General features: G+C 42.4%; 5 protein-coding genes across 5 annotated transcripts; all 5 read right to left on the bottom strand.

The window, feature by feature from the left end:
- Nucleotides 1-2,512: 2,512 nt before the first annotated feature.
- LOC139291768 (protocadherin beta-15-like) lies at nt 2,513-4,900 on the bottom strand. The gene has a single exon (XM_070913872.1). The coding sequence runs from the start codon at nt 4,898-4,900 to the stop codon at nt 2,513-2,515; it is 2,388 nt and encodes a 795-aa protein (XP_070769973.1).
- A 2,785-nt stretch (nt 4,901-7,685) lies between these two features.
- LOC139291767 (protocadherin beta-15-like) lies at nt 7,686-13,872 on the bottom strand. The gene is made up of 3 exons (XM_070913871.1): nt 11,482-13,872; nt 9,914-10,088; nt 7,686-9,028 (listed from the first exon to the last, which is right to left on the bottom strand). Exons 1-3 carry the CDS (start codon nt 13,870-13,872, stop codon nt 7,686-7,688), a joined length of 3,909 nt encoding a protein of 1,302 aa, XP_070769972.1.
- Nucleotides 13,873-15,408: 1,536 nt separating this feature from the next.
- Nucleotides 15,409-18,270, bottom strand: LOC139291765 (protocadherin gamma-A11-like). Its single transcript, XM_070913868.1, has 2 exons — nt 15,910-18,270; nt 15,409-15,432 (listed from the first exon to the last, which is right to left on the bottom strand). The coding sequence occupies exons 1-2, from the start codon at nt 18,268-18,270 to the stop codon at nt 15,409-15,411; spliced, it is 2,385 nt and encodes a 794-aa protein (XP_070769969.1).
- A 1,421-nt stretch (nt 18,271-19,691) lies between these two features.
- Nucleotides 19,692-22,106, bottom strand: LOC139291764 (protocadherin beta-15-like). Its single transcript, XM_070913867.1, has one exon. It carries the CDS (start codon nt 22,104-22,106, stop codon nt 19,692-19,694), a length of 2,415 nt encoding a protein of 804 aa, XP_070769968.1.
- A 1,414-nt stretch (nt 22,107-23,520) lies between these two features.
- LOC139291763 (protocadherin gamma-A4-like) lies at nt 23,521-25,935 on the bottom strand. Its single transcript, XM_070913866.1, has one exon. The coding sequence runs from the start codon at nt 25,933-25,935 to the stop codon at nt 23,521-23,523; it is 2,415 nt and encodes an 804-aa protein (XP_070769967.1).
- Nucleotides 25,936-26,668: the final 733 nt, after the last annotated feature.

Below are 26,668 nucleotides of genomic sequence, written 5' to 3'. Positions count from 1 at the left end.
AAATGGCACAAAGAAAAACTGTCGCAGGTCATCACTGAAACTCAATCAAGTTGCAGCCTTTATGCTCCAGCAGATCAGTGGTATAGAGGTTAACTTTAGTAATACCTGAGGAATACTTTGATTCAAGCAATGCCTGCAAATTTATTCAAATGTTTTCAGATGGTATGATTGAAGATTATGAAATTATACTCGTACAAAAGTGAATACCAAGGTTTTGATGACAGCACAGTCTCCTTAAAAGTATAAATGTCACTAGGTCACAACTTCACATAAACAATAAACTTACTTTATGCTGAGCAAAAACCAATAACATAATCAGTCCAAGCAAAGTGACAAAAAGAAAGCAGACTGCAGTCGATTTAAAAAACAAGGAGAATGAACTCAAGCGCATAATATCAATAAAGTTCAAATATAAAGTTAATTTAATAGAAGACACGTTATTCTGCTGACTTGCAAAATACAAACATGACATTTCCGAGACTAGGAATGTGATCTTATGTAACAAGATTGAAACTGAAAAACCTCATGTAACATCTAAAACTAAAACTAAACATGACTGTACCTAATAAGCCTAATGTCACATGTTGACAGTATGAAAATGAAACCATTTGCAACAACTGATTCACACAGACAACCTGAAAAGGACAGAAAGAAACATGGCCACAAAGGGACAACTGATTATTACCCATGAAGTGGGAGTCTAAACAGTACTTTGAGTCTGGAAATTATCTGACTATTAGACACGGTAATCATTCAAAATTAAATCTTTTAACCCTTGTATGGTGTTCGGGTCTGTGGGACCCGTTTTCAGTTTTTATCAAAAGAAAAATGAAACAATTAATTATTTTTTCAACCTGAAATTCATTGGCTTTGGCTCATTTTCTGTGAAGAACATAAATCAAAACACGTTTTCAATGACCGCATACTGTACACCCACCCTACGCATTTATATTACATACAGGGTGTTTGGGTCCACTGGACCCGGGGCTAATAAAAGTGTGGAAAGTGTAGGTCCTGTGTACCTTCACTCTGTCTTCCTTCTTTCTGGGGCTACTGATAGTGTTTTCTGCCCCTCGTGCTCCCGCACAAAGTTGCAACATTATTGAAAATTCAACTCCCAACATTGTCTGCTCTTACATTCCCGCACATTTTACCCTCTCTCTTGCGGGAACCAAACTTTATTTTCTCATACTCTATCCCACCTGCAAACTGATACTGATAGTGTGTGTGTGTGTGTTTTGTTTCTGCCCCTCCCGCTCCCGCACAAAGTTGCAACATTATTGAAAATTCAACTACCAACACCGTCTGCTCTTACATTCCCGCACATTTTACCCTCTCTCTTGCGGGAACCAAACTTTATTTTCTCATACCCTATCCCACCTGCAAATTAGGGGCGTAACACTATAAATATGGCTTTGCCAGTGTGGTTCCTTATCACAACTGATCAAGATGACCAAAAGATTATCTGCTGAGAGGGCCTTGCAATTGATTTTGGAAGAGAGAGAAGCTTCTGATGATGATGTCGAGGAAGAGGTTTCAGAATGTGAAGATCACATTTCTGAAAATTCAGAGTCTGACAGTGACTTTGAAGAAGAGGATGAGGTTGAGCACCAATTAGTACCAAAACGAAGACGAGTAGCCCGTCAGCAGCCAGCTCCGGGACCAGCCCGTCAGCAGCCAGCTCCAGGACCAGAACAAGCCCACCAGATAGCAAGTGAAGAAATTGAATGGTCTTCTTGCCCAAGAAATGAGCCACCCCGCAGAGCTGCTAATGTGATAAGGATGCAACCAGGGCCAACACGGCTGACAGTTACTCGTGTGCAGGACATCAAGTCTTCATTTGAGCTTTTCATCCCAGATTCCATCCAGAAAATTATTCTGGATTGCACTAATCTTGAAGGAAGGCGTGTTTTTGAAGAGAGGTGGAAGGAGATGGACCAAACTGATTTACATGCCTACTTTGGGATTCTTATCCTTGCTGGAGTTTTCAGGTCCAAAGGGGAATCCACAGAATCCCTGATGTGTTGAGACTGATATTGTTACTGTATGTGTTCAACTTGTGTTATGTAAACTGACCTGAATGAGTTATATGTCTAATGAAGTTCAAATGAATAAAAATCAATAGTTGTGAAACATCTTGCTTCATTTGTAAATGTGTTTTTTTCCACTCACTCCACTTGATTATAACTGATTTTCTTTTTTTATTACATTTTATTAAAAAAAACGAGTTGCACATTAATTCATAAATGTGATCTAACAAAGGTAAAGGGCAAATATTAACCATGTTTGCTGTTCATATGACTTGTAATTGGGATGAAGTAAACATCTGTTGAGTATTTTAACATAAAATTGTTTGATTGTGTTGTTTTGAAAACCCAAAACTCTAGTGGGTCCACCAGACCCATGAACACTGGCTGAGTAACAAAAATACTAACACCACACAAGGGTTAAGGGAAAATATGTTTAAATTGATTGTTTTTAAAACTTTTGACGAAATTGATGCCATGTGTATTCATACCTCTGGCCACTCTTCCAATTCTCCAAACGCCTCAGCAAAGTCACTTGGACTCTTCCTCAGAGTCTGGTCAGCAGGCAGCGTGTTGTCGTTGTAAGACGTCACGAACTTAAAGTCACTGGTTCTAGACCCTGTTGTCAGGTAGGCGTCATAATTGTAAGTGCTGCGTAAAGTTCCTGTGCCGTCAACATCTGCGTAATTAGGAGGGAGATAAGCGCTGGGGATGGCGACTGCTCCATCAAACAACAGTCTGGGCTTTCTCCTGCGACAAAACCTCACACCCAGGATGATGATGATGAAGGTCAGAAAGAATGTGGACACAGACACCAGCGCTATAATCAGGTACGAGGTCAGCTTGGAGTTTTTCTCATCGTAAGAAATATCCTTCAGTTCTGGCACCTCAGCCAAGTTATCAGAAATAAGTAAATACATGGAACAGGTGGCAGAGAGAGAGGGCTGTCCGTTATCTTTCACTGCCACAATAAGGTTCTGTTTCATGCTGTCAGACTCAGAAATGTCCCGCTGTGTCCGGATCTCTCCGCTGTGGAGACCGATAGTGAAAAGTCCCGGATCAGTGGATTTCACTATATGATAGGACAGCCAGGCGTTCTGTCCGGAGTCCGCGTCCACCGCTATCACTTTGGACACCAGAGAGCCTCCGTGTGCAGCTTTGGGGACCAGCTCGGTCATGAAGGAGTTGCCCTCCGGGGCGGGGTACAGTATCTGAGGAGAGTTGTCGTTCACGTCCGATATGAACACACTGACGGTCACGTTGCTGCTGAGCGGAGGAGAACCGTTGTCTCTGGCCATCACGTGGACTTTGAAACTCCTGAACTGTTCATAATCAAACGACCTCACAGCGTGGATCACCCCCGTGTCTCCGTTAACAGATAGATAGGAGGACACCGGGGCACCGTTCACCTCACCGGGTAACAGAGAATAAATCACTGTACCGTTTTGTCTCCAGTCGGGGTCTCGAGCAGTAACGGAACATAAAGTGGAGCCAGGTTTGTTATTTTCAGTCACATATGCGCTGTAGGACTGTTCCTCAAACACAGGCGGGTTGTCGTTGATGTCTGCTACAGATAACTCAACAGTTTTAGAGGAGGACAGAGGTGGAGAGCCCTCGTCAGTGGCAGTGATTGTAACGTTGTAATCAGACACTAGTTCACGGTCCAGTTGTCCTGTGGTCACCAGAGAATAATAGTTTTTTATGGAAGGGACCAACTTAAAGGGGACGTTTTGCTGAATGGAGCAGCGGACCTGTCTGTTGCGTTCAGAGTCTCTGTCCTGCACGTTAATGATGCCCACCTCTGTACCAGGTGGGGTGTCTTCTGCTATGGGACTCGTCAGTGATTTCAAATTGACTACAGGTGCGTTGTCATTCACATCAGTGATAGAAATTATTACCTTAGCATAAGATGAAAGCCCTAGCCCATCTTTTGCTTTAACGCGTATTTCAAAGGATGTGGTTGTTTCATAGTCAACTGTGCCAATTACACGTATCTCACCTACTTTACGGTCAATACTAAATATCTTCTTCACATCTTCTGTAATATGTCCAAATTCATAAGTCACATCTCCATTGACTCCCTCGTCTGCATCAGTGGCGCTCACTGTGACCACTACAGTATCTAAAGGAGAGTTTTCAGGCAGACTGGCTTTATAAAGGGCCTGGCTAAACACTGGGGCGTTATCATTAGCATCCAGCACTGTGACGTGAATGACTACTGTACCTGATCTCTGAGGAGAGCCACCATCTAGAGCTGTAAGGAGCAAATTGATCTCTTTTTGCTTTTCTCGATCAAGCTCTTTATCAAGGACAAGCTCTATTGTGTTTCCATCAACAGCCAAAACGAAATTATCATTCTTTTTAAGGCTGTACTGCTGAACTGAATTTTGTCCTACATCCGCATCGTGCGCCTCCTCTATCACAAAACGAGCTCCCCTGTCTGCCGACTCTTGAATTTCTATGTTGATCAATTCTTCCTTAAATTGTGGAGAGTTATCATTAACATCTTGAATGTGAAGACTAATCCGATGGAGCTCGAGAGGATTCTCCAGCACGAGCTCGTGTTTTAGGATGCACGAAGCCTTTTCTCCACAAAGCCCCTCTCGGTCAATCCTGTCGGCAACAACCAGTTCTCCGTTATTCAGGTTTATGTCACAGTAACGTTTATCGGTCCCATCGATGTCAATACGGGCTCTTCTGTTGGACAGCGCGCCGGTCCCCAGCCCGAGATCCTTGGCGATATTTCCAATAACTGATCCTCGTTTCATCTCCTCAGGAAAAGAATAGCTCATGTCTCCATATGCGGCGTGCAAGAAAAGGAGGAGGAAACAGAAGCAGCGCGGCTGAAATGCGATAATATTTGAATCCATCATCAAGGATGAGTTCCGAAGACGTTAAACAATCGACGCAACAAACACAGTTCAACCACATAACACGAATAGCAACAGCAATTCAGCGTGATTGTGCCTATATCTAGTCCACACAATGGGCGTACAAGAACGTCTGTCCACAAAGGACATATAAACCATTTTAAGGCTGGTGTATAGCGACACCGTGAGTCAGGTTAAACAATAACACTGACTACAAAAATCAAAAGGAACACTGCATCGGTTGTAGCCTACATAACCTTGTCCACTATTCCTCTAAATAAAACAGAAGGTAAATTAACTTCGGTGATTACAACACTTGCAACTAAAGCAGTCACCGACAATCTGTCCAAATGAGGAGACAAGTTGCAACAAGTACTACATCAATGCATCAAAGACAGACTCACATCAAGGTCTGAAGACAGCATACACTTTTTCAAGCCACACTTTTTTTAACATAACTATGTATGCAAGCTACCAACAACACAAGTCTTGTCAATGAGTTCAGGTTGTCTCTAAATTGTCGGAGCCAGAGGACATATATCACATACATTTTCATGAAAAAATAAAGTATTGAAGAACAATTAATATGGATAGGAGTCTGTATCAGATGAACGGAAATTGAAATTAGTATCATTCCATTCATTTGTAACTGCATCCCAGCTGTAAATAGATAGTAATCATCTGATAATCCTCTAAAAGAGGGTGTTGATTTTAATTTTAGTTATTTTGTCAGAGGGACCTTTCTGCAAGTAGTAGACCAGGTTCCAGTCCATCTTCACTGTATGTGGTCTGCAATACATAAAATAGAAAGGCTGTAGTGACCATATCCATGATGTGTACGTTAGAAGGTGTGGAACCTGGGACTTTCAACTGTTTTTGTTTTGCTCAGAATTTGGTTGAGTTGACATTCTGCCACAGAAACATGGAGATGTATAACTGTGCATGTACTTTCTTTAAAGTAAACTTGCAGTCTAAATGTACAGCAGCACAGACATGACTGCAGAGAGCTGCTGGTCCTATATCAAAACCATCCATGTGCATGTTTGTAATTCATAGTGAAATCACACCACATGTTAATCACCTCTGTCATCATATCACAGGGTTTTACAGGTTTGGTATTATGATAACTATGTCTCCAGTAGGATTAAGATAGTATCACCACATAGAAGTGAGATTATCTGATTTCTGTTTTGCTTCTTTTCACTGGTGGTAGTAAAGATACAGCAGTAGTTTAATGTCATGTATTGTAATAAAGACTTTGTTTGACTACATCACAACTTAAATGTATGTGAACTAAACCCATGTCTGTAGGCTGTAGAAATGGACATCAAGTTTGTAACTTCCAGTGAATCTGACCTGTTTTTGCGCCTCCACTTGGCCCGACATCCTACACTCAGCTGCAACTTGTGTTGACAAAAGTTTAATTATTCAAGTTCCAATAAGAGTAGGTGACTTGCATTAACTATATAAACATAACATTTGTTTAAATTTCAACTATGAAACAACCTCGATTACCACTGTATCTTTTGACAAAGAACTGCTAACGCTGAGGGGGAAACTCAACGCAAAAACAAAAGTCAGAAAACTTGCTGAGGGGACAGACTACTCTAAAAACTACTCTATAACCACCATACAACTACAAAGTTACAAATCACTGCCAACCTACACGTTATAGTGTTTTCCAATTACTGCAGTGATTTAATCATACTATCCCGCATATGGTGAAGAGGCATTTATTAGTGACAGCCTATATATTGAAGACGATTACAAAGACTCAGTTACACTGCACACTGTATGTTCCCATCAAGCTGATTATTGAAAAAGATATTATTTCTGTATTGCTATTAAAGCATTTGTTTCTGTCAAGATTTCAAGGCAGTACAGACAGTTGGATTTGTAATAAAAAATAAAGACTACGCACAAACAACAAGACAAGAAGCGGTGCCTTTAAAAAGGAATGTCACTACGTCATCTTTTATGCAGGCCAAACAACATCCACAACAAGAGATGCATGAGGACTGATCAGCCCCAACAAAGTGCTTGGCTCATACAGAAGCTTCAAAACACAAAAAAGGTAAAGAATCGTAGGAGAAAATTACTCAAAGAACAATGCATAATATCCATGGAAGTTAATGGCAATTAATTGGATGAATGGAGCATTACCCCACAGCGAGGGACACAAACATCATATCCAGAACTCCCTGATTCACTTAAATAACCTGCAAACACCAGAAACGTACTCAAATATAACATGCCATGACTTTTTCCAGTACCAATGAGCCTCATGTAACATCTTGCTCAAGATTTGAAGAAAGCATGTATGGTGACTGCACAGAGCAAGCCAGTAGGTGACAATGAATCATTAATAATGACAAAAGCATGATGATAACAAACTGCAGTTGTGAGACATTTATGATATTAGCAAGCAACTGTGTTGATAGATTGGAACATGCATTGTAAAAGACAACATTAGGTATGAACTACTACTACTACTCATTTCAAACCATATACAGAATCAGATAATGAGAAAAACGGTTAAAGCATTTTTAGAAATTAAAAGGGGAAGTTAGGGAAGGAAGTTCAAAAACAGTTTAAAAATCATACAACATTTTATTAAAACAGAAAGACCATAAAGAAGAAATGATGCACAGTATTATGGACAGGGAAGACCTCCATTCAAGAAAGGTTGGTGGGATATTATGTGTATGAATAAAAAGTGAAACGTTTAAGAGAAACGTGATTAACTTGATTAAACTTTATGAATAAAATTCGATGCAAAATATGCTATTCATACCTGGGAGGAATCCTCCAATTCTCCAAAAACCTCAGCAAAGTCACTTGGACTCTTCCTCAGCGTCTGGTCAGCAGGCAGCGTGTTGTCATTGTAAGACGTCACGAACTTAAAGTCACTGGTTCTAGACCCTGTTGTCAGGTAGGCGTCATAATTGTAAGTGCTGCGTAAAGTTCCTGTGCCGTCAACATCTGCGTAATTAGGAGGGAGATAAGCGCTGGGGATGGCGACTGCTCCATCAAACAACAGTCTGGGCTTTCTCCTGCGACAAAACCTCACACCCAGGATGATGATGATGAAGGTCAGAAAGAACGTGGACACAGACACCAGCGCTATAATCAGATATGAGGTCAGCTTGGAGTTCTTCTCGTCATAAGAAATATCCTTCAGTTCGGGCACCTCAGCCAAGTTATCCGAAATAAGTAAATACATGGAACAGGTGGCAGAGAGAGAGGGCTGTCCGTTATCTTTCACTGCCACAATAAGGTTCTGTTTCATGCTGTCAGACTCAGAAATGTCCCGCTGTGTCCGGATCTCTCCGCTGTGGAGACCGATAGTGAAAAGTCCCGGATCAGTGGATTTCACTATTTGATAGGACAGCCAGGCGTTCTGTCCGGAGTCCGAGTCCACCGCTATCACTTTGGACACCAGAGAGCCTCCGTGTGCAGCTTTGGGGACCAGCTCGGTCATGAAGGAGTTGCCCTCCGGGGCGGGGTACAGTATCTGAGGAGAGTTGTCGTTCACGTCCGATATGAACACACTGACGGTCACGTTGCTGCTGAGCGGAGGAGAACCGTTGTCTCTGGCCACCACGTGGACTTTAAAACTCCTGAACTGTTCATAATCAAACGACCTCACAGCGTGGATCACCCCCGTGTCTCCGTTAACAGATAGATAGGAGGACACCGGGGCACCGTTCACCTCACCGGGTAACAGAGAATAAATCACTGTACCGTTTTGTCTCCAGTCGGGGTCTCGAGCAGTAACGGAACATAAAGTGGAGCCAGGTTTGTTATTTTCAGTCACATATGCGCTGTAGGACTGTTCCTCAAACACAGGCGGGTTGTCGTTGATGTCTGCTACAGATAACTCAACAGTTTTAGAGGAGGACAGAGGTGGAGAGCCCTCGTCAGTGGCAGTGATTGTAACGTTGTAATCAGACACTAGTTCACGGTCCAGTTGTCCTGTGGTCACCAGAGAATAATAGTTTTTAATAGAAGGAACCAACTTAAAGGGGACGTTTTGCTGAATGGAGCAGCGGACCTGTTGGTTATTATCAGAATCTGCATCCTGCACGTTAATGATGCCCACCTCTGTACCAGGTGACACGTTCTCAGGTACTGGGTTTGCCAGAGATTTCACATAGATTACAGGTACGTTGTCATTGACATCGGTGACATCAACGGTTACCTTTGTGTATGAAGATAATCCTAAACCATCCTTTGCTTTAATGCGCAAATCATATGTTGTAACACTTTCAAAGTCAATCGCACCATTAACTTTAATTTTGCCATTTTTACGGTCAATACTAAAAACTTTCTTCACATCTTCTGAAACATGTCCAAAGTCATAAGTCACATCTCCATTGACTCCCTCGTCTGCATCAGTGGCGCTCACTGTGACCACTACAGTATCTAAAGGAGAGTTTTCAGGCAGACTGGCTTTATAAAGGGCCTGGCTAAACACTGGGGCGTTATCATTAGCATCCAGCACTGTGACGTGAATGACTACTGTACCTGATCTCTGAGGAGAGCCACCATCTAGAGCTGTAAGGAGCAAATTGATCTCTTTTTGCTTTTCTCGATCAAGCTCTTTATCAAGGACAAGCTCTATTGTGTTTCCATCAACAGCCAAAACGAAATTATCATTCTTTTTAAGGCTGTACTGCTGAACTGAATTTTGTCCTACATCCGCATCGTGCGCCTCCTCTATCACAAAACGAGCTCCCCTGACTGCCGACTCTTGAATTTCTATGTTGATCAATTCTTCGTTAAATTGTGGAGAGTTGTCGTTAATATCTTGAATGTGAAGGCTGAAAGGATGCAATTCCAGAGGATTCTCCAGTACAAGATCGCGTTTGAGTACACACGACAGCTTTTCTCCACAAAGCCCCTCTCGGTCAATCCTGTCGGCAACAATCAAATCTCCAGTACTGAGACTGATGTCACAATAACGTTTTCGATTCCCTGCGGCATCAACACGGGCATTCCTAGCAGACAGTTTACTCGAGTCCAGGTGAAGATCCTTCGCTATATTTCCAACAGGAGATCCGCGCTTCAGTTCCTCTTGAAAGGAGTAGCTCACGTCGCCATTCACGGCTTGCAACATTAGAAAGAAAACGAGGCAGCCCGTTTCGAGCCCCATCACGGCAATGCGTTTGTTACAGAAATAAGGTCCTCGCTTAGATTACGAATTCAAAAAGGATTATAGCGTTCAGTCAAAAGAAAATCGACAGCACTCCAGTTACTCTGGCTTCATCCTAGGACCAAGAGAAACTGAAAAATGACCCCTTTATTGGTCTATACACCAGAGGGTGGAGTGGAAATGTTTCACGTACACTGGTGAATAGCGACACCATGAGTGGAATGAAGAAATGACAGACTGTACATGTACAATTATTATTGTAAATATCATTATTAGAAGTAGTAGTATTATATTAGAAGTGGCCTCTTAAAATGGAATATATTAACTGGTTTACCATATTAAGCACTGTAATAACATAACATGGGCTATGGGTGTAAATAAAGAGTTATTTTTATAATTATGAATGAGTTGCACTCACTAATTTGAAATATTAAATCTCGTTTTCTACGGAAAGTAATAAGCTAATATTGTTGACATGAATTAAAACGTAAAGTCTCCTGATGCTATCATGCAGCCATTATAAAGTATGTCTCTAACACATGACTCCTCTGATAGACTTATGCACAGCATAACCTCGTGAATAAAATACGTTCTTACAATGTATGAAGATGCAGAGACAGAGACTGATAAATCCAAAGAAATCATGTTTGTTATAGGCTTATAGACGTTAGCAAAGCCTAAAGAAGACAAGCAGGCAGATAGACAGATAGACAGATAGATAGATAGATAGATGTTTGAATGAGTGTGCTACGTTCTCTCTCAATACTAGTAAAAGTCACACAAACCACAATAGTACCAAGTCAAAACTACCAATATGCCGAAAGACTCAGCCGGTCAAACTTTGAGGCACCCCCTGAACCTCAAAGGTTTTTGAACACTCTAGAGACTTATTTGGTTGATTATGAATGAATAGATCATTCAAAATGCACTGGATGAAGAAAATATTAAGGTAACAAATATGGAAACTTAAGTGTAGCTTGATGAAATCCTAATTAATTGGATCTCTCGGAATATATTGTCAGTTAGATATACAACCAAATACTTAGTGAGAGTAGAAGCCTCTGACTGTCAGAACTTGTCAATGTCGGAAGAATCTCTTGCCCAAACAACTTCTATCTGTCGTTAGTTCTGACTTACTACATATGACTGCCTCGTTTTTGTGGCATATTAATGAGTACAGCCAGAAACAAATGAAACATTATTTGCAGATTTATTGAACACGTGTTTACTGGGAAAGCTGCAGGCCCAAACATGAGGGAAAGAAAATCGACGAGAAGAATCTAATTAGTACAAGTTACAGATATTATATACTCATTCAGAAAATACCTGTTTTATCTTTGAACGTTTTAGTTGAGGATGGAAAGTTAAGGAAAAAATGTTGACTTGGGAAGAAAACATAATAACATCATGTTTTTTCGGGTTCTCGTACCTCAGGGGAGACATCAGCATCTCCAAACACCTCAGCGAAGTCACTTGGACTCTTCCTCAGAGTCTGGTCAGCAGGCAGCGTGTTGTCATTGTAAGACGTCACGAACTTAAAGTCACTGGTTCTAGACCCTGTTGTCAGGTAGGCGTCATAATTGTAAGTGCTGCGTAAAGTTCCTGTGCCGTCAACATCTGCGTAATTAGGAGGGAGATAAGCGCTGGGGATGGCGACTGCTCCATCAAACAACAGTCTGGGCTTTCTCCTGCGACAAAACCTCACACCCAGGATGATGATGATGAAGGTCAGAAAGAACGTGGACACAGACACCAGCGCTATAATCAGATATGAGGTCAGCTTGGAGTTCTTCTCATCGTAAGAAATATCCTTCAGTTCGGGCACCTCAGCCAAGTTATCAGAAATAAGTAAATACATGGAACAGGTGGCGGAGAGAGAGGGCTGTCCGTTATCTTTCACTGCCACAATAAGGTTCTGTTTCATGCTGTCAGACTCAGAAATGTCCCGCTGTGTCCGGATCTCTCCGCTGTGGAGACCGATAGTGAAAAGTCCCGGATCAGTGGATTTCACTATATGATAGGACAGCCAGGCGTTCTGTCCGGAGTCCGCGTCCACCGCTATCACTTTGGACACCAGAGAGCCTCCGTGTGCAGCTTTGGGGACCAGCTCGGTCATGAAGGAGTTGCCCTCCGGGGCGGGGTACAGTATCTGAGGAGAGTTGTCGTTCACGTCCGATATGAACACACTGACGGTCACGTTGCTGCTGAGCGGAGGAGAACCGTTGTCTCTGGCCATAACGTGGACTTTAAAACTCCTGAACTGTTCATAATCAAACGACCTCACAGCGTGGATCACCCCCGTGTCTCCGTTAACAGATAGATAGGAGGACACCGGGGCACCGTTCACCTCACCGGGTAACAGAGAATAAATCACTGTACCGTTTTGTCTCCAGTCGGGGTCTCGAGCAGTAACGGAACATAAAGTGGAGCCAGGTTTGTTATTTTCAGTCACATATGCGCTGTAGGACTGTTCCTCAAACACAGGCGGGTTGTCGTTGATGTCTGCTACAGATAACTCAACAGTTTTAGAGGAGGACAGAGGTGGAGAGCCCTCGTCAGTGGCAGTGATTGTAACGTTGTAATCAGACACTAGTTCACGGTCCAGTTGTCCTGTGGTCACCAGAGAATAATAGTTTTTAATAGAAGGAACCAACTTAAAGGGGACGTTTTGCTGAATGGAGCAGCGGACCTGTCTGTTAGTCTCAGAGTCTCTGTCCTGCACGTTAATGATGCCCACCTCTGTACCAGGTGACACGTTCTCAGGTACGGGGTTAGTCAGTGATTTTAGGTATATAACCGGGGCATTGTCATTCACATCAGTGATATCAATAATCACTTTTGCTTCCGAAGAGAGGCCATAACCATCTTTGGCCTCAACAAACACTTCATATTTCGATCCCTCTTCATAATCTATGCCACCTGATACACTGATTTCTCCAGTCTTCTCATCTAGTGAAAAACGGTTTCGTGATTTATCCGAGATTCGACTAAATTCATACGTAACTTCTCCGTTGACACCTTCATCTGCGTCTGATGCACTTACAGTGATAACTGAGGTTTTAATAGCGGAGTTTTCCGGTAAAGTGGCTGTATATACGGCCTCAGTAAACACTGGGGCGTTATCATTAGCATCAAGTACTATGACTTGTATAACTACAGTCCCGGATCTCTGAGGAGAACCACCATCCACAGCTGTGAGCAATAATTTCATTTCCTGCTGCTCCTCTCGGTCTAACTCCTTATCTAAAACCAACTCACCGTATTTACGACCAGCACTTGTCGTCTGAATGCTGAACACAAAGTGGGGGTTTTGTTGCAAAATGTAGCTTTCAACGGAGTTCGTGCCTATATCTGCATCATGTGCTGCATTAATGCGATACTTAGCTCCCTTGACAGCTGATTCTCTAATTTCAAGCTTCATAACATCCTTCGGGAAAATTGGTGCATTGTCGTTCACGTCCTGCACCTGCAGGGACAACCGGTGTAACTCCAATGGATTCTCTAACAGCAACTCGAATTTAAGAACACACGAAGGCTTTTCTCCACAATGCTCCTCTCTGTCTATTCTTTCAGCAACCAATAAATCCCCGCTTCGAAGGTTAATCCCGCAATATTGTCTGTCGTTTCCCTCCATGTCAACACGAGCTTTGCGAGCAGATAGTCTGCCCACCTCCAGTCCGAGATCCTTGGCGATATTTCCAATAACAGATCCGCGCTTGAGCTCCTCCTGAACAGAATAGCTCAGGTCTCCGTGTGCGTAGTGCACCACAACAAAGAAAAGGACAAAGCCAAAGCTTTGAAGAACGCTCCGTCTATGCATGATCCTCACACAGTACTACACAAGGTAAAACACGGTCGTTTAGAGCATTAAAAATGGGTTATTTGATCAGTGTTTGCCTTTGAGCATTTATCGTCTTTGTTGAAGGCTGTACAGAACACAGGGGTGGGTCGATGCCAATAATGGGTGGTGTGCAAAGCAAGCTGAACATTTGACTCCTTAGCTGGTCTATAGTGACACCGTGAGTACAAGTGAAATACAGCAATATGTTTTGTAATCTACTATCTGGTCGTTTGACTTTTAATGTTCAAATTAAAATGTCTTTTAATAAAGTATAAAACAGTGTCATCAGAAAGTGCTGATTTTTCAGTTTTTTAAGATAAGTAAGATGCTGGTTATTTGTCTAATCAGACTTTACAAAGCAGAACTCCTCCTAACTTGATCCGCTTTAAGAATTACATAGTAATATAATAGGAAGACAACATTACCCAAATGTTTATGTTAAACTATTTCTGACCAAATACTGGCTCTTTATTATTCAACGCTAAATGCTGTATATAATCTCTGTCACTTTACAAAATTGAACAAATACCAGCATCGGTGACCCTGGTCTAGTAGCTTTCATTCTGCGGTTGAATATCTTACAGAGAAGTTCACAGAGAAGTCTATCTCTCTGTCTGTCGGTTTCTCTGTGTAGATGCTGGATTCACGCAGCAACATGTTTTCAAGAAATATTGTTGTTGGAGTCAACTGGTACACAAAATATAATATTTTCACTACATTGATGGTATGCTCTTCAACTTATACCCAGACATCTCTGCCAAGGGCAAAGGTTGTTTTGTGGGGAATATTTTTGAACGTTTCCTACCAACGTATGTCAGTCGAGGATTCGTACGATGTCTGGACATGGAAACTAAAGAAGGCCGTCATGGTTAAATATTAGTAGAACAATAATAATTATATCAACATGAAGTAAATAAAACAATGCTAACAGCAACCGTATGAAACGGGGCGAAACATGCGACAGTTGTCAAAGAAAAATATATACGCCCACCCACCATTTCTGAACAATAACTTTTTTTTCTTCAAATGAAAATTATACTACTTGCTGCATTGGCAATGAACTAAACTACTAATATAGAGAACATTAAAAGAGACATCATTGGTAGGATAGTGGGAGGCAATTAAATACACACAAGTTTACTGACTGACAAGACAAATACTTCCCATTTCACCTGATGTGAATCTTTTCCCCTCAAAGAAAACTATGGAGTATATTTAGATTTTTAAATGGTAAAAAGTAACAATAGAGATGTAATTTGTTCCTGAAGGTGCATCAGCAGAGCAACAGCGTGGTTCAGCACCAAGGACAGAGACACAAAGAACAACATGCAGCTCTACTCAAAAAACACAGGCCGACACACCAGAACTGTGTAAACAAATAAAAACAACGATAAATTGAACCATATTGTTGTCCTGTCTTAGACTTAACACGAAAACTGACCAATTAGATTGAAATATATGCATACTACAGTTGACTTTGAGTTGAAGACCTTAGGGTGAAGGGTCAATATACAGTTAAGCACCAAGGACAGAAAAGTACTGGAGGGAGAAAGACAAAGAAGGAAAGGAGGAAGATAATCCCTCATGTTTTAAAGGAAATACTAAGAAAGTGCAAACATATATATGATGAAAAGAATGTTTTTTGCAATACAGCTCGATAAGAAACGCTTAGTAAACTTTTCAAAAGGTAGCAAAAGATTAGGGTGAAACACCAGGAAGGTTTCCTCCAAACGCAAGAAAGTGTTCACAGCCTCAATATTTCACATGCTCAACTACTCAACTACCCACAACTATCACACTCAAGTTTGGCTGACATTTATAGAGCACATGAACAACAACTAACAGCGAAGCATTGAAGTTTGTAATGACTTCAACCTTTAACTGAATTGACCAAAGACAAAGACAGTTGTTGAAATTGACCAGTGTCAACACATAGTATACAGGTGTTACATCGTCTAAAAGTGGCAGAAAAAGTGAGGCAAAAGAAGCCAAAAGATAGGTGACATCTGTTCCTACCTCAGGGGAGTCATCACAATCTCCAAACACCTCAGCAAAGTCACTTGGACTCTTCCTCAGAGTCTGGTCAGCAGGCAGCGTGTTGTCATTGTAAGACGTCACGAACTTAAAGTCACTGGTTCTAGACCCTGTTGTCAGGTAGGCGTCATAATTGTAAGTGCTGCGTAAAGTTCCTGTGCCGTCAACATCTGCGTAATTAGGAGGGAGATAAGCGCTGGGGATGGCGACTGCTCCATCAAACAACAGTCTGGGCTTTCTCCTGCGACAAAACCTCACACCCAGGATGATGATGATGAAGGTCAGAAAGAACGTGGACACAGACACCAGCGCTATAATCAGGTAAGAGGTCAACTTGGAGTTCTTCTCGTCATAAGAAATATCCTTCAGTTCGGGCACCTCAGCCAAGTTATCAGAAATAAGTAAATACATGGAACAGGTGGCAGAGAGAGAGGGCTGTCCGTTATCTTTCACTGTCACAATAAGGTTCTGTTTCATGCTGTCAGACTCAGAAATGTCCCGCTGTGTCCGGATCTCTCCGCTGTGGAGACCGATAGTGAAAAGTCCCGGATCACTGGACTTCACTATATGATAGGACAGCCAGGCGTTCTGTCCGGAGTCCGAGTCCACCGCTATCACTTTGGACACCAGAGAGCCTCCGTGTGCAGCTTTGGGGACCAGCTCGGTCATGAAGGAGTTGCCCTCTGGGGCGGGGTACAGTATCTGAGGAGAGTTGTCGTTCACGTCCGATATGAACACACTGACGGTCACGTTGCTGCTGAGCGGAGGAGAACCGTTGTCTCTGGCCATCACGTGGACTTTAAAACTCCTGAACTGTTCATAATCAAACGACCTCACAGCGTGGATCACCCCCGTGTCTCCGTTAACAGATAGATAGGAGGACACCGGGGCACCGTTCACCTCACCGGGTAACAGAGAATAAATCACTGTACCGTTTTGTCTCCAGTCGGGGTCTCGAGCAGTAACGGAACATAAAGTGGAGCCAGGTTTGTTATTTTCAGTCACATATGCACTGTAGGACTGTTCCTCAAACACAGGCGGGTTGTCGTTGATGTCTGCTACAGATAACTCAACAGTTTTAGAGGAGGACAGAGGTGGAGAGCCCTCGTCAGTGGCAGTGATTGTAACGTTGTAATCAGACACTAGTTCACGGTCCAGTTGTCCTGTGGTCACCAGAGAATAATAGTTTTTAATAGAAGGAACCAACTTAAAGGGGACGTTTTGCTGAATGGAGCACCGGACCTGTTGGTTATTATCAGAATCTGCATCCTGCACGTTAATGATGCCCACCTCTGTACCAGGTGACACGTTCTCAGGTACTGGGTTTGCCAGAGATTTCACATAGATTACAGGTACGTTGTCATTGACATCAGTGACATCAACGGTTACCTTTGTGTATGAAGATAATCCTAAACCATCCTTTGCTTTAATGCGCAAATCATATGTTGTAACACTTTCAAAGTCAATCGCACCATTAACTTTAATTTTGCCATTTTTACGGTCAATACTAAAAACTTTCTTCACATCTTCTGAAACATGTCCAAAGTCATAAGTCACATCTCCATTGACTCCCTCGTCTGCATCAGTGGCGCTCACTGTGACCACTACAGTATCTAAAGGAGAGTTTTCAGGCAGACTGGCTTTATAAAGGGCCTGGCTAAACACTGGGGCGTTATCATTAGCATCCAGCACTGTGACGTGAATGACTACTGTACCTGATCTCTGAGGAGAGCCACCATCTAGAGCTGTAAGGAGCAAATTGATCTCTTTTTGCTTTTCTCGATCAAGCTCTTTATCAAGGACAAGCTCTATTGTGTTTCCATCAACAGCCAAAACGAAATTATCATTCTTTTTAAGGCTGTACTGCTGAACTGAATTTTGTCCTACATCCGCATCGTGCGCCTCCTCTATCACAAAACGAGCTCCCCTGACTGCCGACTCTCGAATTTCTATGTTGATCAATTCTTCGTTAAATTGTGGAGAGTTGTCGTTAATATCTTGAATGTGAAGGCTGAAAGGATGCAATTCCAGAGGATTCTCCAGTACAAGATCGCGTTTGAGTACACACGACAGCTTTTCTCCACAAAGCCCCTCTCGGTCAATCCTGTCGGCAACAATCAAATCTCCAGTACTGAGACTGATGTCACAATAACGTTTGCGATTCCCTGCGGCATCAACACGGGCATTCCTAGCAGACAGTTTACTCGAGTCCAGGTGAAGATCCTTCGCTATATTTCCAACAGGAGATCCGCGCTTCAGTTCCTCTTGAAAGGAGTAGCTCACGTCGCCATTCACGGCTTGCAACATTAGAAAGAAAACGAGGCAGCCCGTTTCGAGCCCCATCACGGCAATGCGTTTGTTACAGAAATAAGGTCCTCGCTTAGATTACGAATTCAAAAAGGATTATAGCGTTCAGTCAAAAGAAAATCGACAGCACTCCAGTTACTCTGGCTTCATCCTAGGACCAAGAGAAACTGAAAAATGACCCCTTTATTGGTCTATACACCAGAGGGTGGAGTGGAAATGTTTCACGTACACTGGTGAATAGCGACACCATGAGTGGAATGAAGAAATGACAGACTGTACATGTACAATTATTATTGTAAATATCATTATTAGAAGTAGTAGTATTATATTAGAAGTGGCCTCTTAAAATGGAATATATTAACTGGTTTACCATATTAAGCACTGTAATAACATAACATGGGCTATGGGTGTAAATAAAGAGTTATTTTTATAATTATGAATGAGTTGCACTCACTAATTTGAAATATTAAATATCGTTTTCTGCGGAATGTAATAAGCTAATATTGTTGACATGAATTAAAATGTAAAGTCTCCTGATGCTATCATGCAGCCATTATAAAGTATGTCTCTAACACATGACTCCTCTGATAGACTTATGCACAGCATAACCTTGTGAATAAAATACGTTCTTACAATGTATGAAGATGCAGAGACAGATACTGATAAATCCAAAGAAATCATGTTTGTTATAGGCTTATAGCCGTTATCAAAGCCTAAAGAAGACAAGCAGGCAGATAGACAGATAGATAGATAGATAGATAGATAGATAGATAGATAGATAGATGTTTGAATGAGTGTGCTACGTTCTCTCTCAATACTAGTAAAAGTCACACAAACCACAATAGTACCAAGTCAAAACTACCAATATGCCGAAAGACTCAGCCGGTCAAACTTTGAGGCACCCCCTGAACCTCAAAGGTTTTTGAACACTCTAGAGACTTATTTGGTTGATTATGAATGAATAGATCATTCAAAATGCACTGGATGAAGAAAATATTAAGGTAACAAATATGGAAACTTAAGTGTAGCTTGATGAAATCCTAATTAATTGGATCTCTCGGAATATATTGTCAGTTAGATATACAACCAAATACTTAGTGAGAGTAGAAGCCTCTGACTGTCAGAACTTGTCAATGTCGGAAGAATCTCTTGCCCAAACAACTTCTATCTGTCGTTAGTTCTGACTTACTACATATGACTGCCTCGTTTTTGTGGCATATTAATGAGTACAGCCAGAAACAAATGAAACATTATTTGCAGATTTATTGAACACGTGTTTACTGGGAAAGCTGCAGGCCCAAACATGAGGGAAAGAAAATCGACGAGAAGAATCTAATTAGTACAAGTTACAGATATTATATACTCATTCAGAAAATACCTGTTTTATCTTTGAACGTTTTAGTTGAGGATGGAAAGTTAAGGAAAAAATGTTGACTTGGGAAGAAAACATAATAACATCATGTTTTTTCGGGTTCTCGTACCTCTGGGGAGACATCAGCATCTCCAAACACCTCAGCGAAGTCACTTGGACTCTTCCTCAGAGTCTGGTCAGCAGGCAGCGTGTTGTCATTGTAAGACGTCACGAACTTAAAGTCACTGGTTCTAGACCCTGTTGTCAGGTAGGCGTCATAATTGTAAGTGCTGCGTAAAGTTCCTGTGCCGTCAACATCTGCGTAATTAGGAGGGAGATAAGCGCTGGGGATGGCGACTGCTCCATCAAACAACAGTCTGGGCTTTCTCCTGCGACAAAACCTCACACCCAGGATGATGATGATGAAGGTCAGAAAGAACGTGGACACAGACACCAGCGCTATAATCAGATAAGAGGTCAGCTTGGAGTTCTTCTCATCGTAAGAAATATCCTTCAGTTCGGGCACCTCAGCCAAGTTATCAGAAATAAGTAAATACATGGAACAGGTGGCGGAGAGAGAGGGCTGTCCGTTATCTTTCACTGCCACAATAAGGTTCTGTTTCATGCTGTCAGACTCAGAAATGTCCCGCTGTGTCCGGATCTCTCCGCTGTGGAGACCGATAGTGAAAAGTCCCGGATCAGTGGACTTCACTATATGATAGGACAGCCAGGCGTTCTGTCCGGAGTCCGAGTCCACCGCTATCACTTTGGACACCAGAGAGCCTCCGTGTGCAGCTTTGGGGACCAGCTCGGTCATGAAGGAGTTGCCCTCCGGGGCGGGGTACAGTATCTGAGGAGAGTTGTCGTTCACGTCCGATATGAACACACTGACGGTCACGTTGCTGCTGAGCGGAGGAGAACCGTTGTCTCTGGCCATCACGTGGACTTTAAAACTCCTGAACTGTTCATAATCAAACGACCTCACAGCGTGGATCACCCCCGTGTCTCCGTTAACAGATAGATAGGAGGACACCGGGGCACCGTTCACCTCACCGGGTAACAGAGAATAAATCACTGTACCGTTTTGTCTCCAGTCGGGGTCTCGAGCAGTAACGGAACATAACGTGGAGCCAGGTTTGTTATTTTCAGTCACATATGCGCTGTAGGACTGTTCCTCAAACACAGGCGGGTTGTCGTTGATGTCTGCTACAGATAACTCAACAGTTTTAGAGGAGGACAGAGGTGGAGAGCCCTCGTCAGTGGCAGTGATTGTAACGTTGTAATCAGACACTAGTTCACGGTCCAGTTGTCCTGTGGTCACCAGAGAATAATAGTTTTTAATAGAAGGAACCAACTTAAAGGGGACGTTTTGCTGAATGGAGCAGCGGACCTGTCTGTTAGTCTCAGAGTCTCTGTCCTGCACGTTAATGATGCCCACCTCTGTACCAGGTGACACGTTCTCAGGTATGGGGTTAGTCAGTGATTTTAGGTATATAACCGGGGCATTGTCATTCACATCAGTGATATCAATAATCACTTTTGCTTCCGAAGAGAGGCCATAACCATCTTTGGCCTCAACAAACACTTCATATTTCGATCCCTCTTCATAATCTATGCCACCTGATACACTGATTTCTCCAGTCTTCTCATCTAGTGAAAAACGGTTTCGTGATTTATCCGAGATTCGACTAAATTCATACGTAACTTCTCCGTTGACACCTTCATCTGCGTCTGATGCACTTACAGTGATAACTGAGGTTTTAATAGCGGAGTTTTCCGGTAAAGTGGCTGTATATACGGCCTCAGTAAACACTGGGGCGTTATCATTAGCATCAAGTACTATGACGTGTATAACTACAGTCCCGGATCTCTGAGGAGAACCACCATCCACAGCTGTGAGCAATAATTTCATTTCCTGCTGCTCCTCTCGGTCTAACTCCTTATCTAAAACCAACTCACCGTATTTACGACCAGCACTTGTCGTCTGAATACTGAACACAAAGTGGGGGTTTTGTTGCAAAATGTAGCTTTCAACGGAGTTCGTGCCTATATCTGCATCATGTGCTGCATTAATGCGATACTTAGCTCCCTTGTCAGCTGATTCTCTAATTTCAAGCTTCATAACATCCTTCGGGAAAATTGGTGCATTGTCGTTCACGTCCTGCACCTGCAGGGACAACCGGTGTAACTCCAATGGATTCTCTAACAGCAACTCGAATTTAAGAACACACGAAGGCTTTTCTCCACAATGCTCCTCTCTGTCTATTCTTTCAGCAACCAATAAATCCCCGCTTCGAAGGTTAATCCCGCAATATTGTCTGTCGTTTCCCTCCATGTCAACACGAGCTTTGCGAGCAGATAGTCTGCCCACCTCCAGTCCGAGATCCTTGGCGATATTTCCAATAACAGATCCGCGCTTGAGCTCCTCCTGAACAGAATAGCTCAGGTCTCCGTGTGCGTAGTGCACCACAACAAAGAAAAGGACAAAGCCAAAGCTTTGAAGAACGCTCCGTCTATGCATGATCCTCACACAGTACTACACAAGGTAAAACACGGTCGTCTCGGGCATTAAAAATGGGTTATTCGATCAATTTGTCTGTTTTCCAAGCAGTTGTCGTCGGTGCTGAAGGCTGTACAGAACACAGGGGTGGGTCGATCCCAATAATGGGTGGTGTGCAAAGCAGACTGAACATTTGACTCCTTAGCTGGTCGATAGTGACACCGTGAGTAAAAATGAAATACAACAGTTTGGCAGAGTTGCTGCAAATTTCCTCAACACATTATCAGGTCGTTTGGCCTTCACGTTTTAAAAAAGACACATTTTAATAAGGGACTAATAAGGTATTGTCAGCTGATTCTCTAATGTCAATGTAATAAGGTATTAACATGTGGCGTTATAATGTTTTTAATCTTTTCTATAAATAAAGTGAGATGTTTGTTCTCTGTGTTATAATACTTTATAAACCCGACTATATCTGCTCCTGAAGTAATCCACTTGTGTATTTTATACTGACAGCATTCACCAAAATGTTAAACAATGTTTGACCACAAATCACGTCCTTTTCTTTGGCACGCTAAATACTCCAAGTGCGCTCAGAAACTACTTTCTCTCTCTTTTAAAACAAAAATAGATTCCAATATTTTGCAATGAAACAATCAAAAATCTACCTCACCCTTCTCCGAAAGACATTTTTTACTTCAACTTTACAGTAGGATTTCAAACAAAACGGGGGAAATACTACTTCCAGCATGGAGGGAAAACACTTTAATGACAGTAAATTGGGACAATTTATCAATGAAATACACTTGTTAACATGAAATCTCACTCAATGAAAGAAAACCACTTTCACCTATTTCACTGATGTGATTTTTCCCTCCCTTCTTTTTTACCTCACAGCAAAGTAAAAATGTGACAGAAGCCGAATGTTAATTGAAAAATGGGAAAAAGAGGTGTCAGAAAAACTATTTTGTGAGTGAAACTGTAATCTAAAACGCTTGAAATGTCGAAGGATAAAAGACAGAGGTAAGTTTCTGCCGAAAATACATCTCAAGAGTAACAGCAAGGTTCAGCACCAAGGACAGAGACACACAGAACAAGCTGGGGCTCTACTCAAAATACACAGGCAGAGATGCTTTAATAAAAGATAGACCGGTTGGTGAAAAAGGGTACCAAGAGAACGATCAACACCCTCTACTCGAATGACCACAGAATTAGAAATGCATACAAGAGTGGAAGAACTCCCCTGAACTCATAATCCATTATCACGGTCAATGTGAACTGGGAAACGAGAAAAACTAGTGACTATTCAATTAAGCTTGTGGTAACTTAAAACGAGAAATAAATTAACGCAAACGCAAATTTAATCATGTAATATCGTAGTTGAAAAAATACACAAATATTGAAATCATAACTGTAAGGGATCATTAAGGTGTAATTAAGTCAAATGATATGTGACATCTGTTCCTACCTCAGGAGAAGCATCACTATCTCCAAACACCTCAGCGAAGTCACTAGGACTCTTCCTCAGAGTCTGGTCAGCAGGCAGCGTGTTGTCATTGTAAGACGTCACGAACTTAAAGTCACTGGTTCTAGACCCTGTTGTCAGGTAGGCGTCATAATTGTAAGTGCTGCGTAAAGTTCCTGTGCCGTCAACATCTGCGTAATTAGGAGGGAGATAAGCGCTGGGGATGGCGACTGCTCCATCAAACAACAGTCTGGGCTTTCTCCTGCGACAAAACCTCACACCCAGGATGATGATGATGAAGGTCAGAAAGAACGTGGACACAGACACCAGCGCTATAATCAGATATGAGGTCAGCTTGGAGTTCTTCTCGTCGTAAGAAATATCCTTCAGTTCGGGCACCTCAGCCAAGTTATCAGAAATAAGTAAATACATGGAACAGGTGGCGGAGAGAGAGGGCTGTCCGTTATCTTTCACTGCCACAATAAGGTTCTGTTTCATGCTGTCAGACTCAGAAATGTCCCGCTGTGTCCGGATCTCTCCGCTGTGGAGACCGATAGTGAAAAGTCCCGGATCACTGGACTTCACTATATGATAGGACAGCCAGGCGTTCTGTCCGGAGTCCGCGTCCACCGCTATCACTTTGGACACCAGAGAGCCTCCGTGTGCAGCTTTGGGGACCAGCTCGGTCATGAAGGAGTTGCCCTCCGGGGCGGGGTACAGTATCTGAGGAGAGTTGTCGTTCACGTCCGATATGAACACACTGACGGTCACGTTGCTGCTGAGCGGAGGAGAACCGTTGTCTCTGGCCATCACGTGGACTTTAAAACTCCTGAACTGTTCATAATCAAACGACCTCACAGCGTGGATCACCCCCGTGTCTCCGTTAACAGATAGATAGGAGGACACCGGGGCACCGTTCACCTCACCGGGTAACAGAGAATAAATCACTGTACCGTTTTGTCTCCAGTCGGGGTCTCGAGCAGTAACGGAACATAAAGTGGAGCCAGGTTTGTTATTTTCAGTCACATGTGCGCTGTAGGACTGTTCCTCAAACACAGGCGGGTTGTCGTTGATGTCTGCTACAGATAACTCAACAGTTTTAGAGGAGGACAGAGGTGGAGAGCCCTCGTCAGTGGCAGTGATTGTAACGTTGTAATCAGACACTAGTTCACGGTCCAGTTGTCCTGTGGTCACCAGAGAATAATAGTTTTTAATAGAAGGAACCAACTTAAAGGGGACGTTTTGCTGAATGGAGCAGCGGACCTGTCTGTTGCGTTCAGAGTCTCTGTCCTGCACGTTAATGATGCCCACCTCTGTACCAGGTGACACGTTCTCAGGTATTGGGCTGGTGAGTGATTTTACATATATAACCGGTGCATTATCATTTATATCAGTAACATCTATAATGACTTTGGCATAAGAGGTTAATCCCAAACCATCTTTTGCTGTGACACGCAGTTCAAACGATGACGCCGTTTCAAAATCAACCGTGGTCGTCAATTTTATTTCGCCTGTCTTATGATCTATGATAAACATTGACTTAATATCTTCTGAAATGTGTCCAAAACCAAATGTAACGTCTCCATTTAGTCCCTCGTCTGCATCAGTAGCACTCACTGTCAGCACGACAGTACCTAGTGGAGAGTTTTCAGGTAGAGTCGCCTTATAAACGGCCTGGCTGAACACTGGGACGTTATCATTAGCATCCAGTACAGTGATGTGAATGACCACAGTACCTGACTTTTGAGGGGAACCAGCATCCAGAGCTGTAAGAATTAGATTGATTTCCTGCAATTTTTCGCGGTCAAGCTCTTTATTCAGGACAAGTTCTACAGAATTAGTTCCAACGCCCAGAATAAAATTATCATTCCTTTGGAGGTTGTACGTCTGAACTGAATATTTGCCTACATCCGCATCATGTGCTTCTTCTATTGGAAAACGAGCACCTTTGTCCGCTGATTCACTTATATCTATGTGGATCAATTCATTATTAAACTGCGGAGAGTTATCATTTATATCCTGAACATGCAGACTAATTCGATGCAATTCTAATGGATTCTCCAGCATGAGATCTTGTTTTAAAACGCAGGACGCTTTGTCTCCACAAAGGCCTTCTCTGTCAATCCTCTCGGCAACAGTCAGATCCCCGTTACGGAGGTTTATGTCACAATAACGTTTGTCGCTTCCATCGGTATCAATGCGGGCCTTTCGAGCGGATAGTCTGCTTGTTTCAAGACCCAAGTCTTTGGCGATATTTCCGATCACGGATCCGCGTCTCATCTCCTCAGGAAAAGAATAGCTAATATCTCCACTGGCGAAATGTAAAGAAAACAGCAGTAAAGCAACGGCGCAGCTTTGTAATGCGAGTCCCATGATAGTCACCATGACGCCGATCTGAAACAGTAAAGGTTTCCTAGTCGGTGAACAGAAAGACAGCCAAAAAAGGAAGGAATTAAACCAAATTCAACACAATCCAAGACCAAGTCTCTGCCTCTCTGGACGATCAACTGCTGCACCTTTAGTCACATCATGCGTCGACAGCGGAGGGTGGGTAGCTACACACAATCTATTACAGCTGGTGCATAGCGACATCGTGAGTCTCCTCTCGAAACTGCATACTTCCACTAGCAGCAAGTCGGTACAAACCACACAATTACAAAAACAGCATATATGGAAAGCACATTCATTTACGGGGGAAATTATATGATGAAATGTCTTGGGACATGTTAAGAGGATCAAACATAAAAAGTCACTTCTAAAACAACAGCATTGTTTCACCAGGGCAACTCATTTTGAGCACTGCTTTTTAGGTGTGAATAATTAGACTCATATTTTTCTGAACATTTACATTCCCCTCTTAAAATAAAGTATCTACTACGTTTAGCATTTAGTGAATAGATGTTTGTGCTTAAATGTTTCTTGAAATGGTCTGACAGCTATCCACCACAACTGCTTTGGCCACAAATTATAATGTGTTTGTAAAGAGTGAGAAAAATGACAGCCTATGACAAATCCTCTAAAACACTGAAATTGTGACATAAATGAAATAAATGACCACCTAGATTATTTACATAGTGTAAGGAATGATTTATGCCTATGGGAAACTATTCTTAATTTA

This window comes from Enoplosus armatus, chromosome 10 (genome assembly GCF_043641665.1).
Source record: "Enoplosus armatus isolate fEnoArm2 chromosome 10, fEnoArm2.hap1, whole genome shotgun sequence".
NCBI classification, from domain to species: domain Eukaryota; kingdom Metazoa; phylum Chordata; class Actinopteri; order Centrarchiformes; family Enoplosidae; genus Enoplosus; species Enoplosus armatus.
This window is presented reverse-complemented; position numbering and strand designations above follow the sequence as displayed.

Excerpts from the sequence above, each read along its gene's own strand:
- LOC139291768 (XM_070913872.1), bottom strand. The coding sequence starts at position 4,900 with ATGATGGATTCAAATATTATCGCATTTCAGCCGCGCTGCTTCTGTTTC.
- LOC139291767 (XM_070913871.1), bottom strand. The coding sequence starts at position 13,872 with ATGCATAGACGGAGCGTTCTTCAAAGCTTTGGCTTTGTCCTTTTCTTT. Across the intron at positions 10,089-11,481 it reads ATGCTGATGTCTCCCCTGAG|CGAGGACCTTATTTCTGTAA; the intron begins GTACGAGAACCC and ends TCGTAATCTAAG. Across the intron at positions 9,029-9,913 it reads GGATCTTCACCTGGACTCGA|TACCTGAGAACGTGTCACCT; the intron begins GTAAACTGTCTG and ends TGGCAAACCCAG.
- LOC139291765 (XM_070913868.1), bottom strand. The coding sequence starts at position 18,270 with ATGGGGCTCGAAACGGGCTGCCTCGTTTTCTTTCTAATGTTGCAAGCC. Across the intron at positions 15,433-15,909 it reads ATTGTGATGACTCCCCTGAG|TACTTTTCTGTCCTTGGTGC; the intron begins GTAGGAACAGAT and ends TTCTCCCTCCAG.
- LOC139291764 (XM_070913867.1), bottom strand. The coding sequence starts at position 22,106 with ATGCATAGACGGAGCGTTCTTCAAAGCTTTGGCTTTGTCCTTTTCTTT.
- LOC139291763 (XM_070913866.1), bottom strand. The coding sequence starts at position 25,935 with ATGGTGACTATCATGGGACTCGCATTACAAAGCTGCGCCGTTGCTTTA.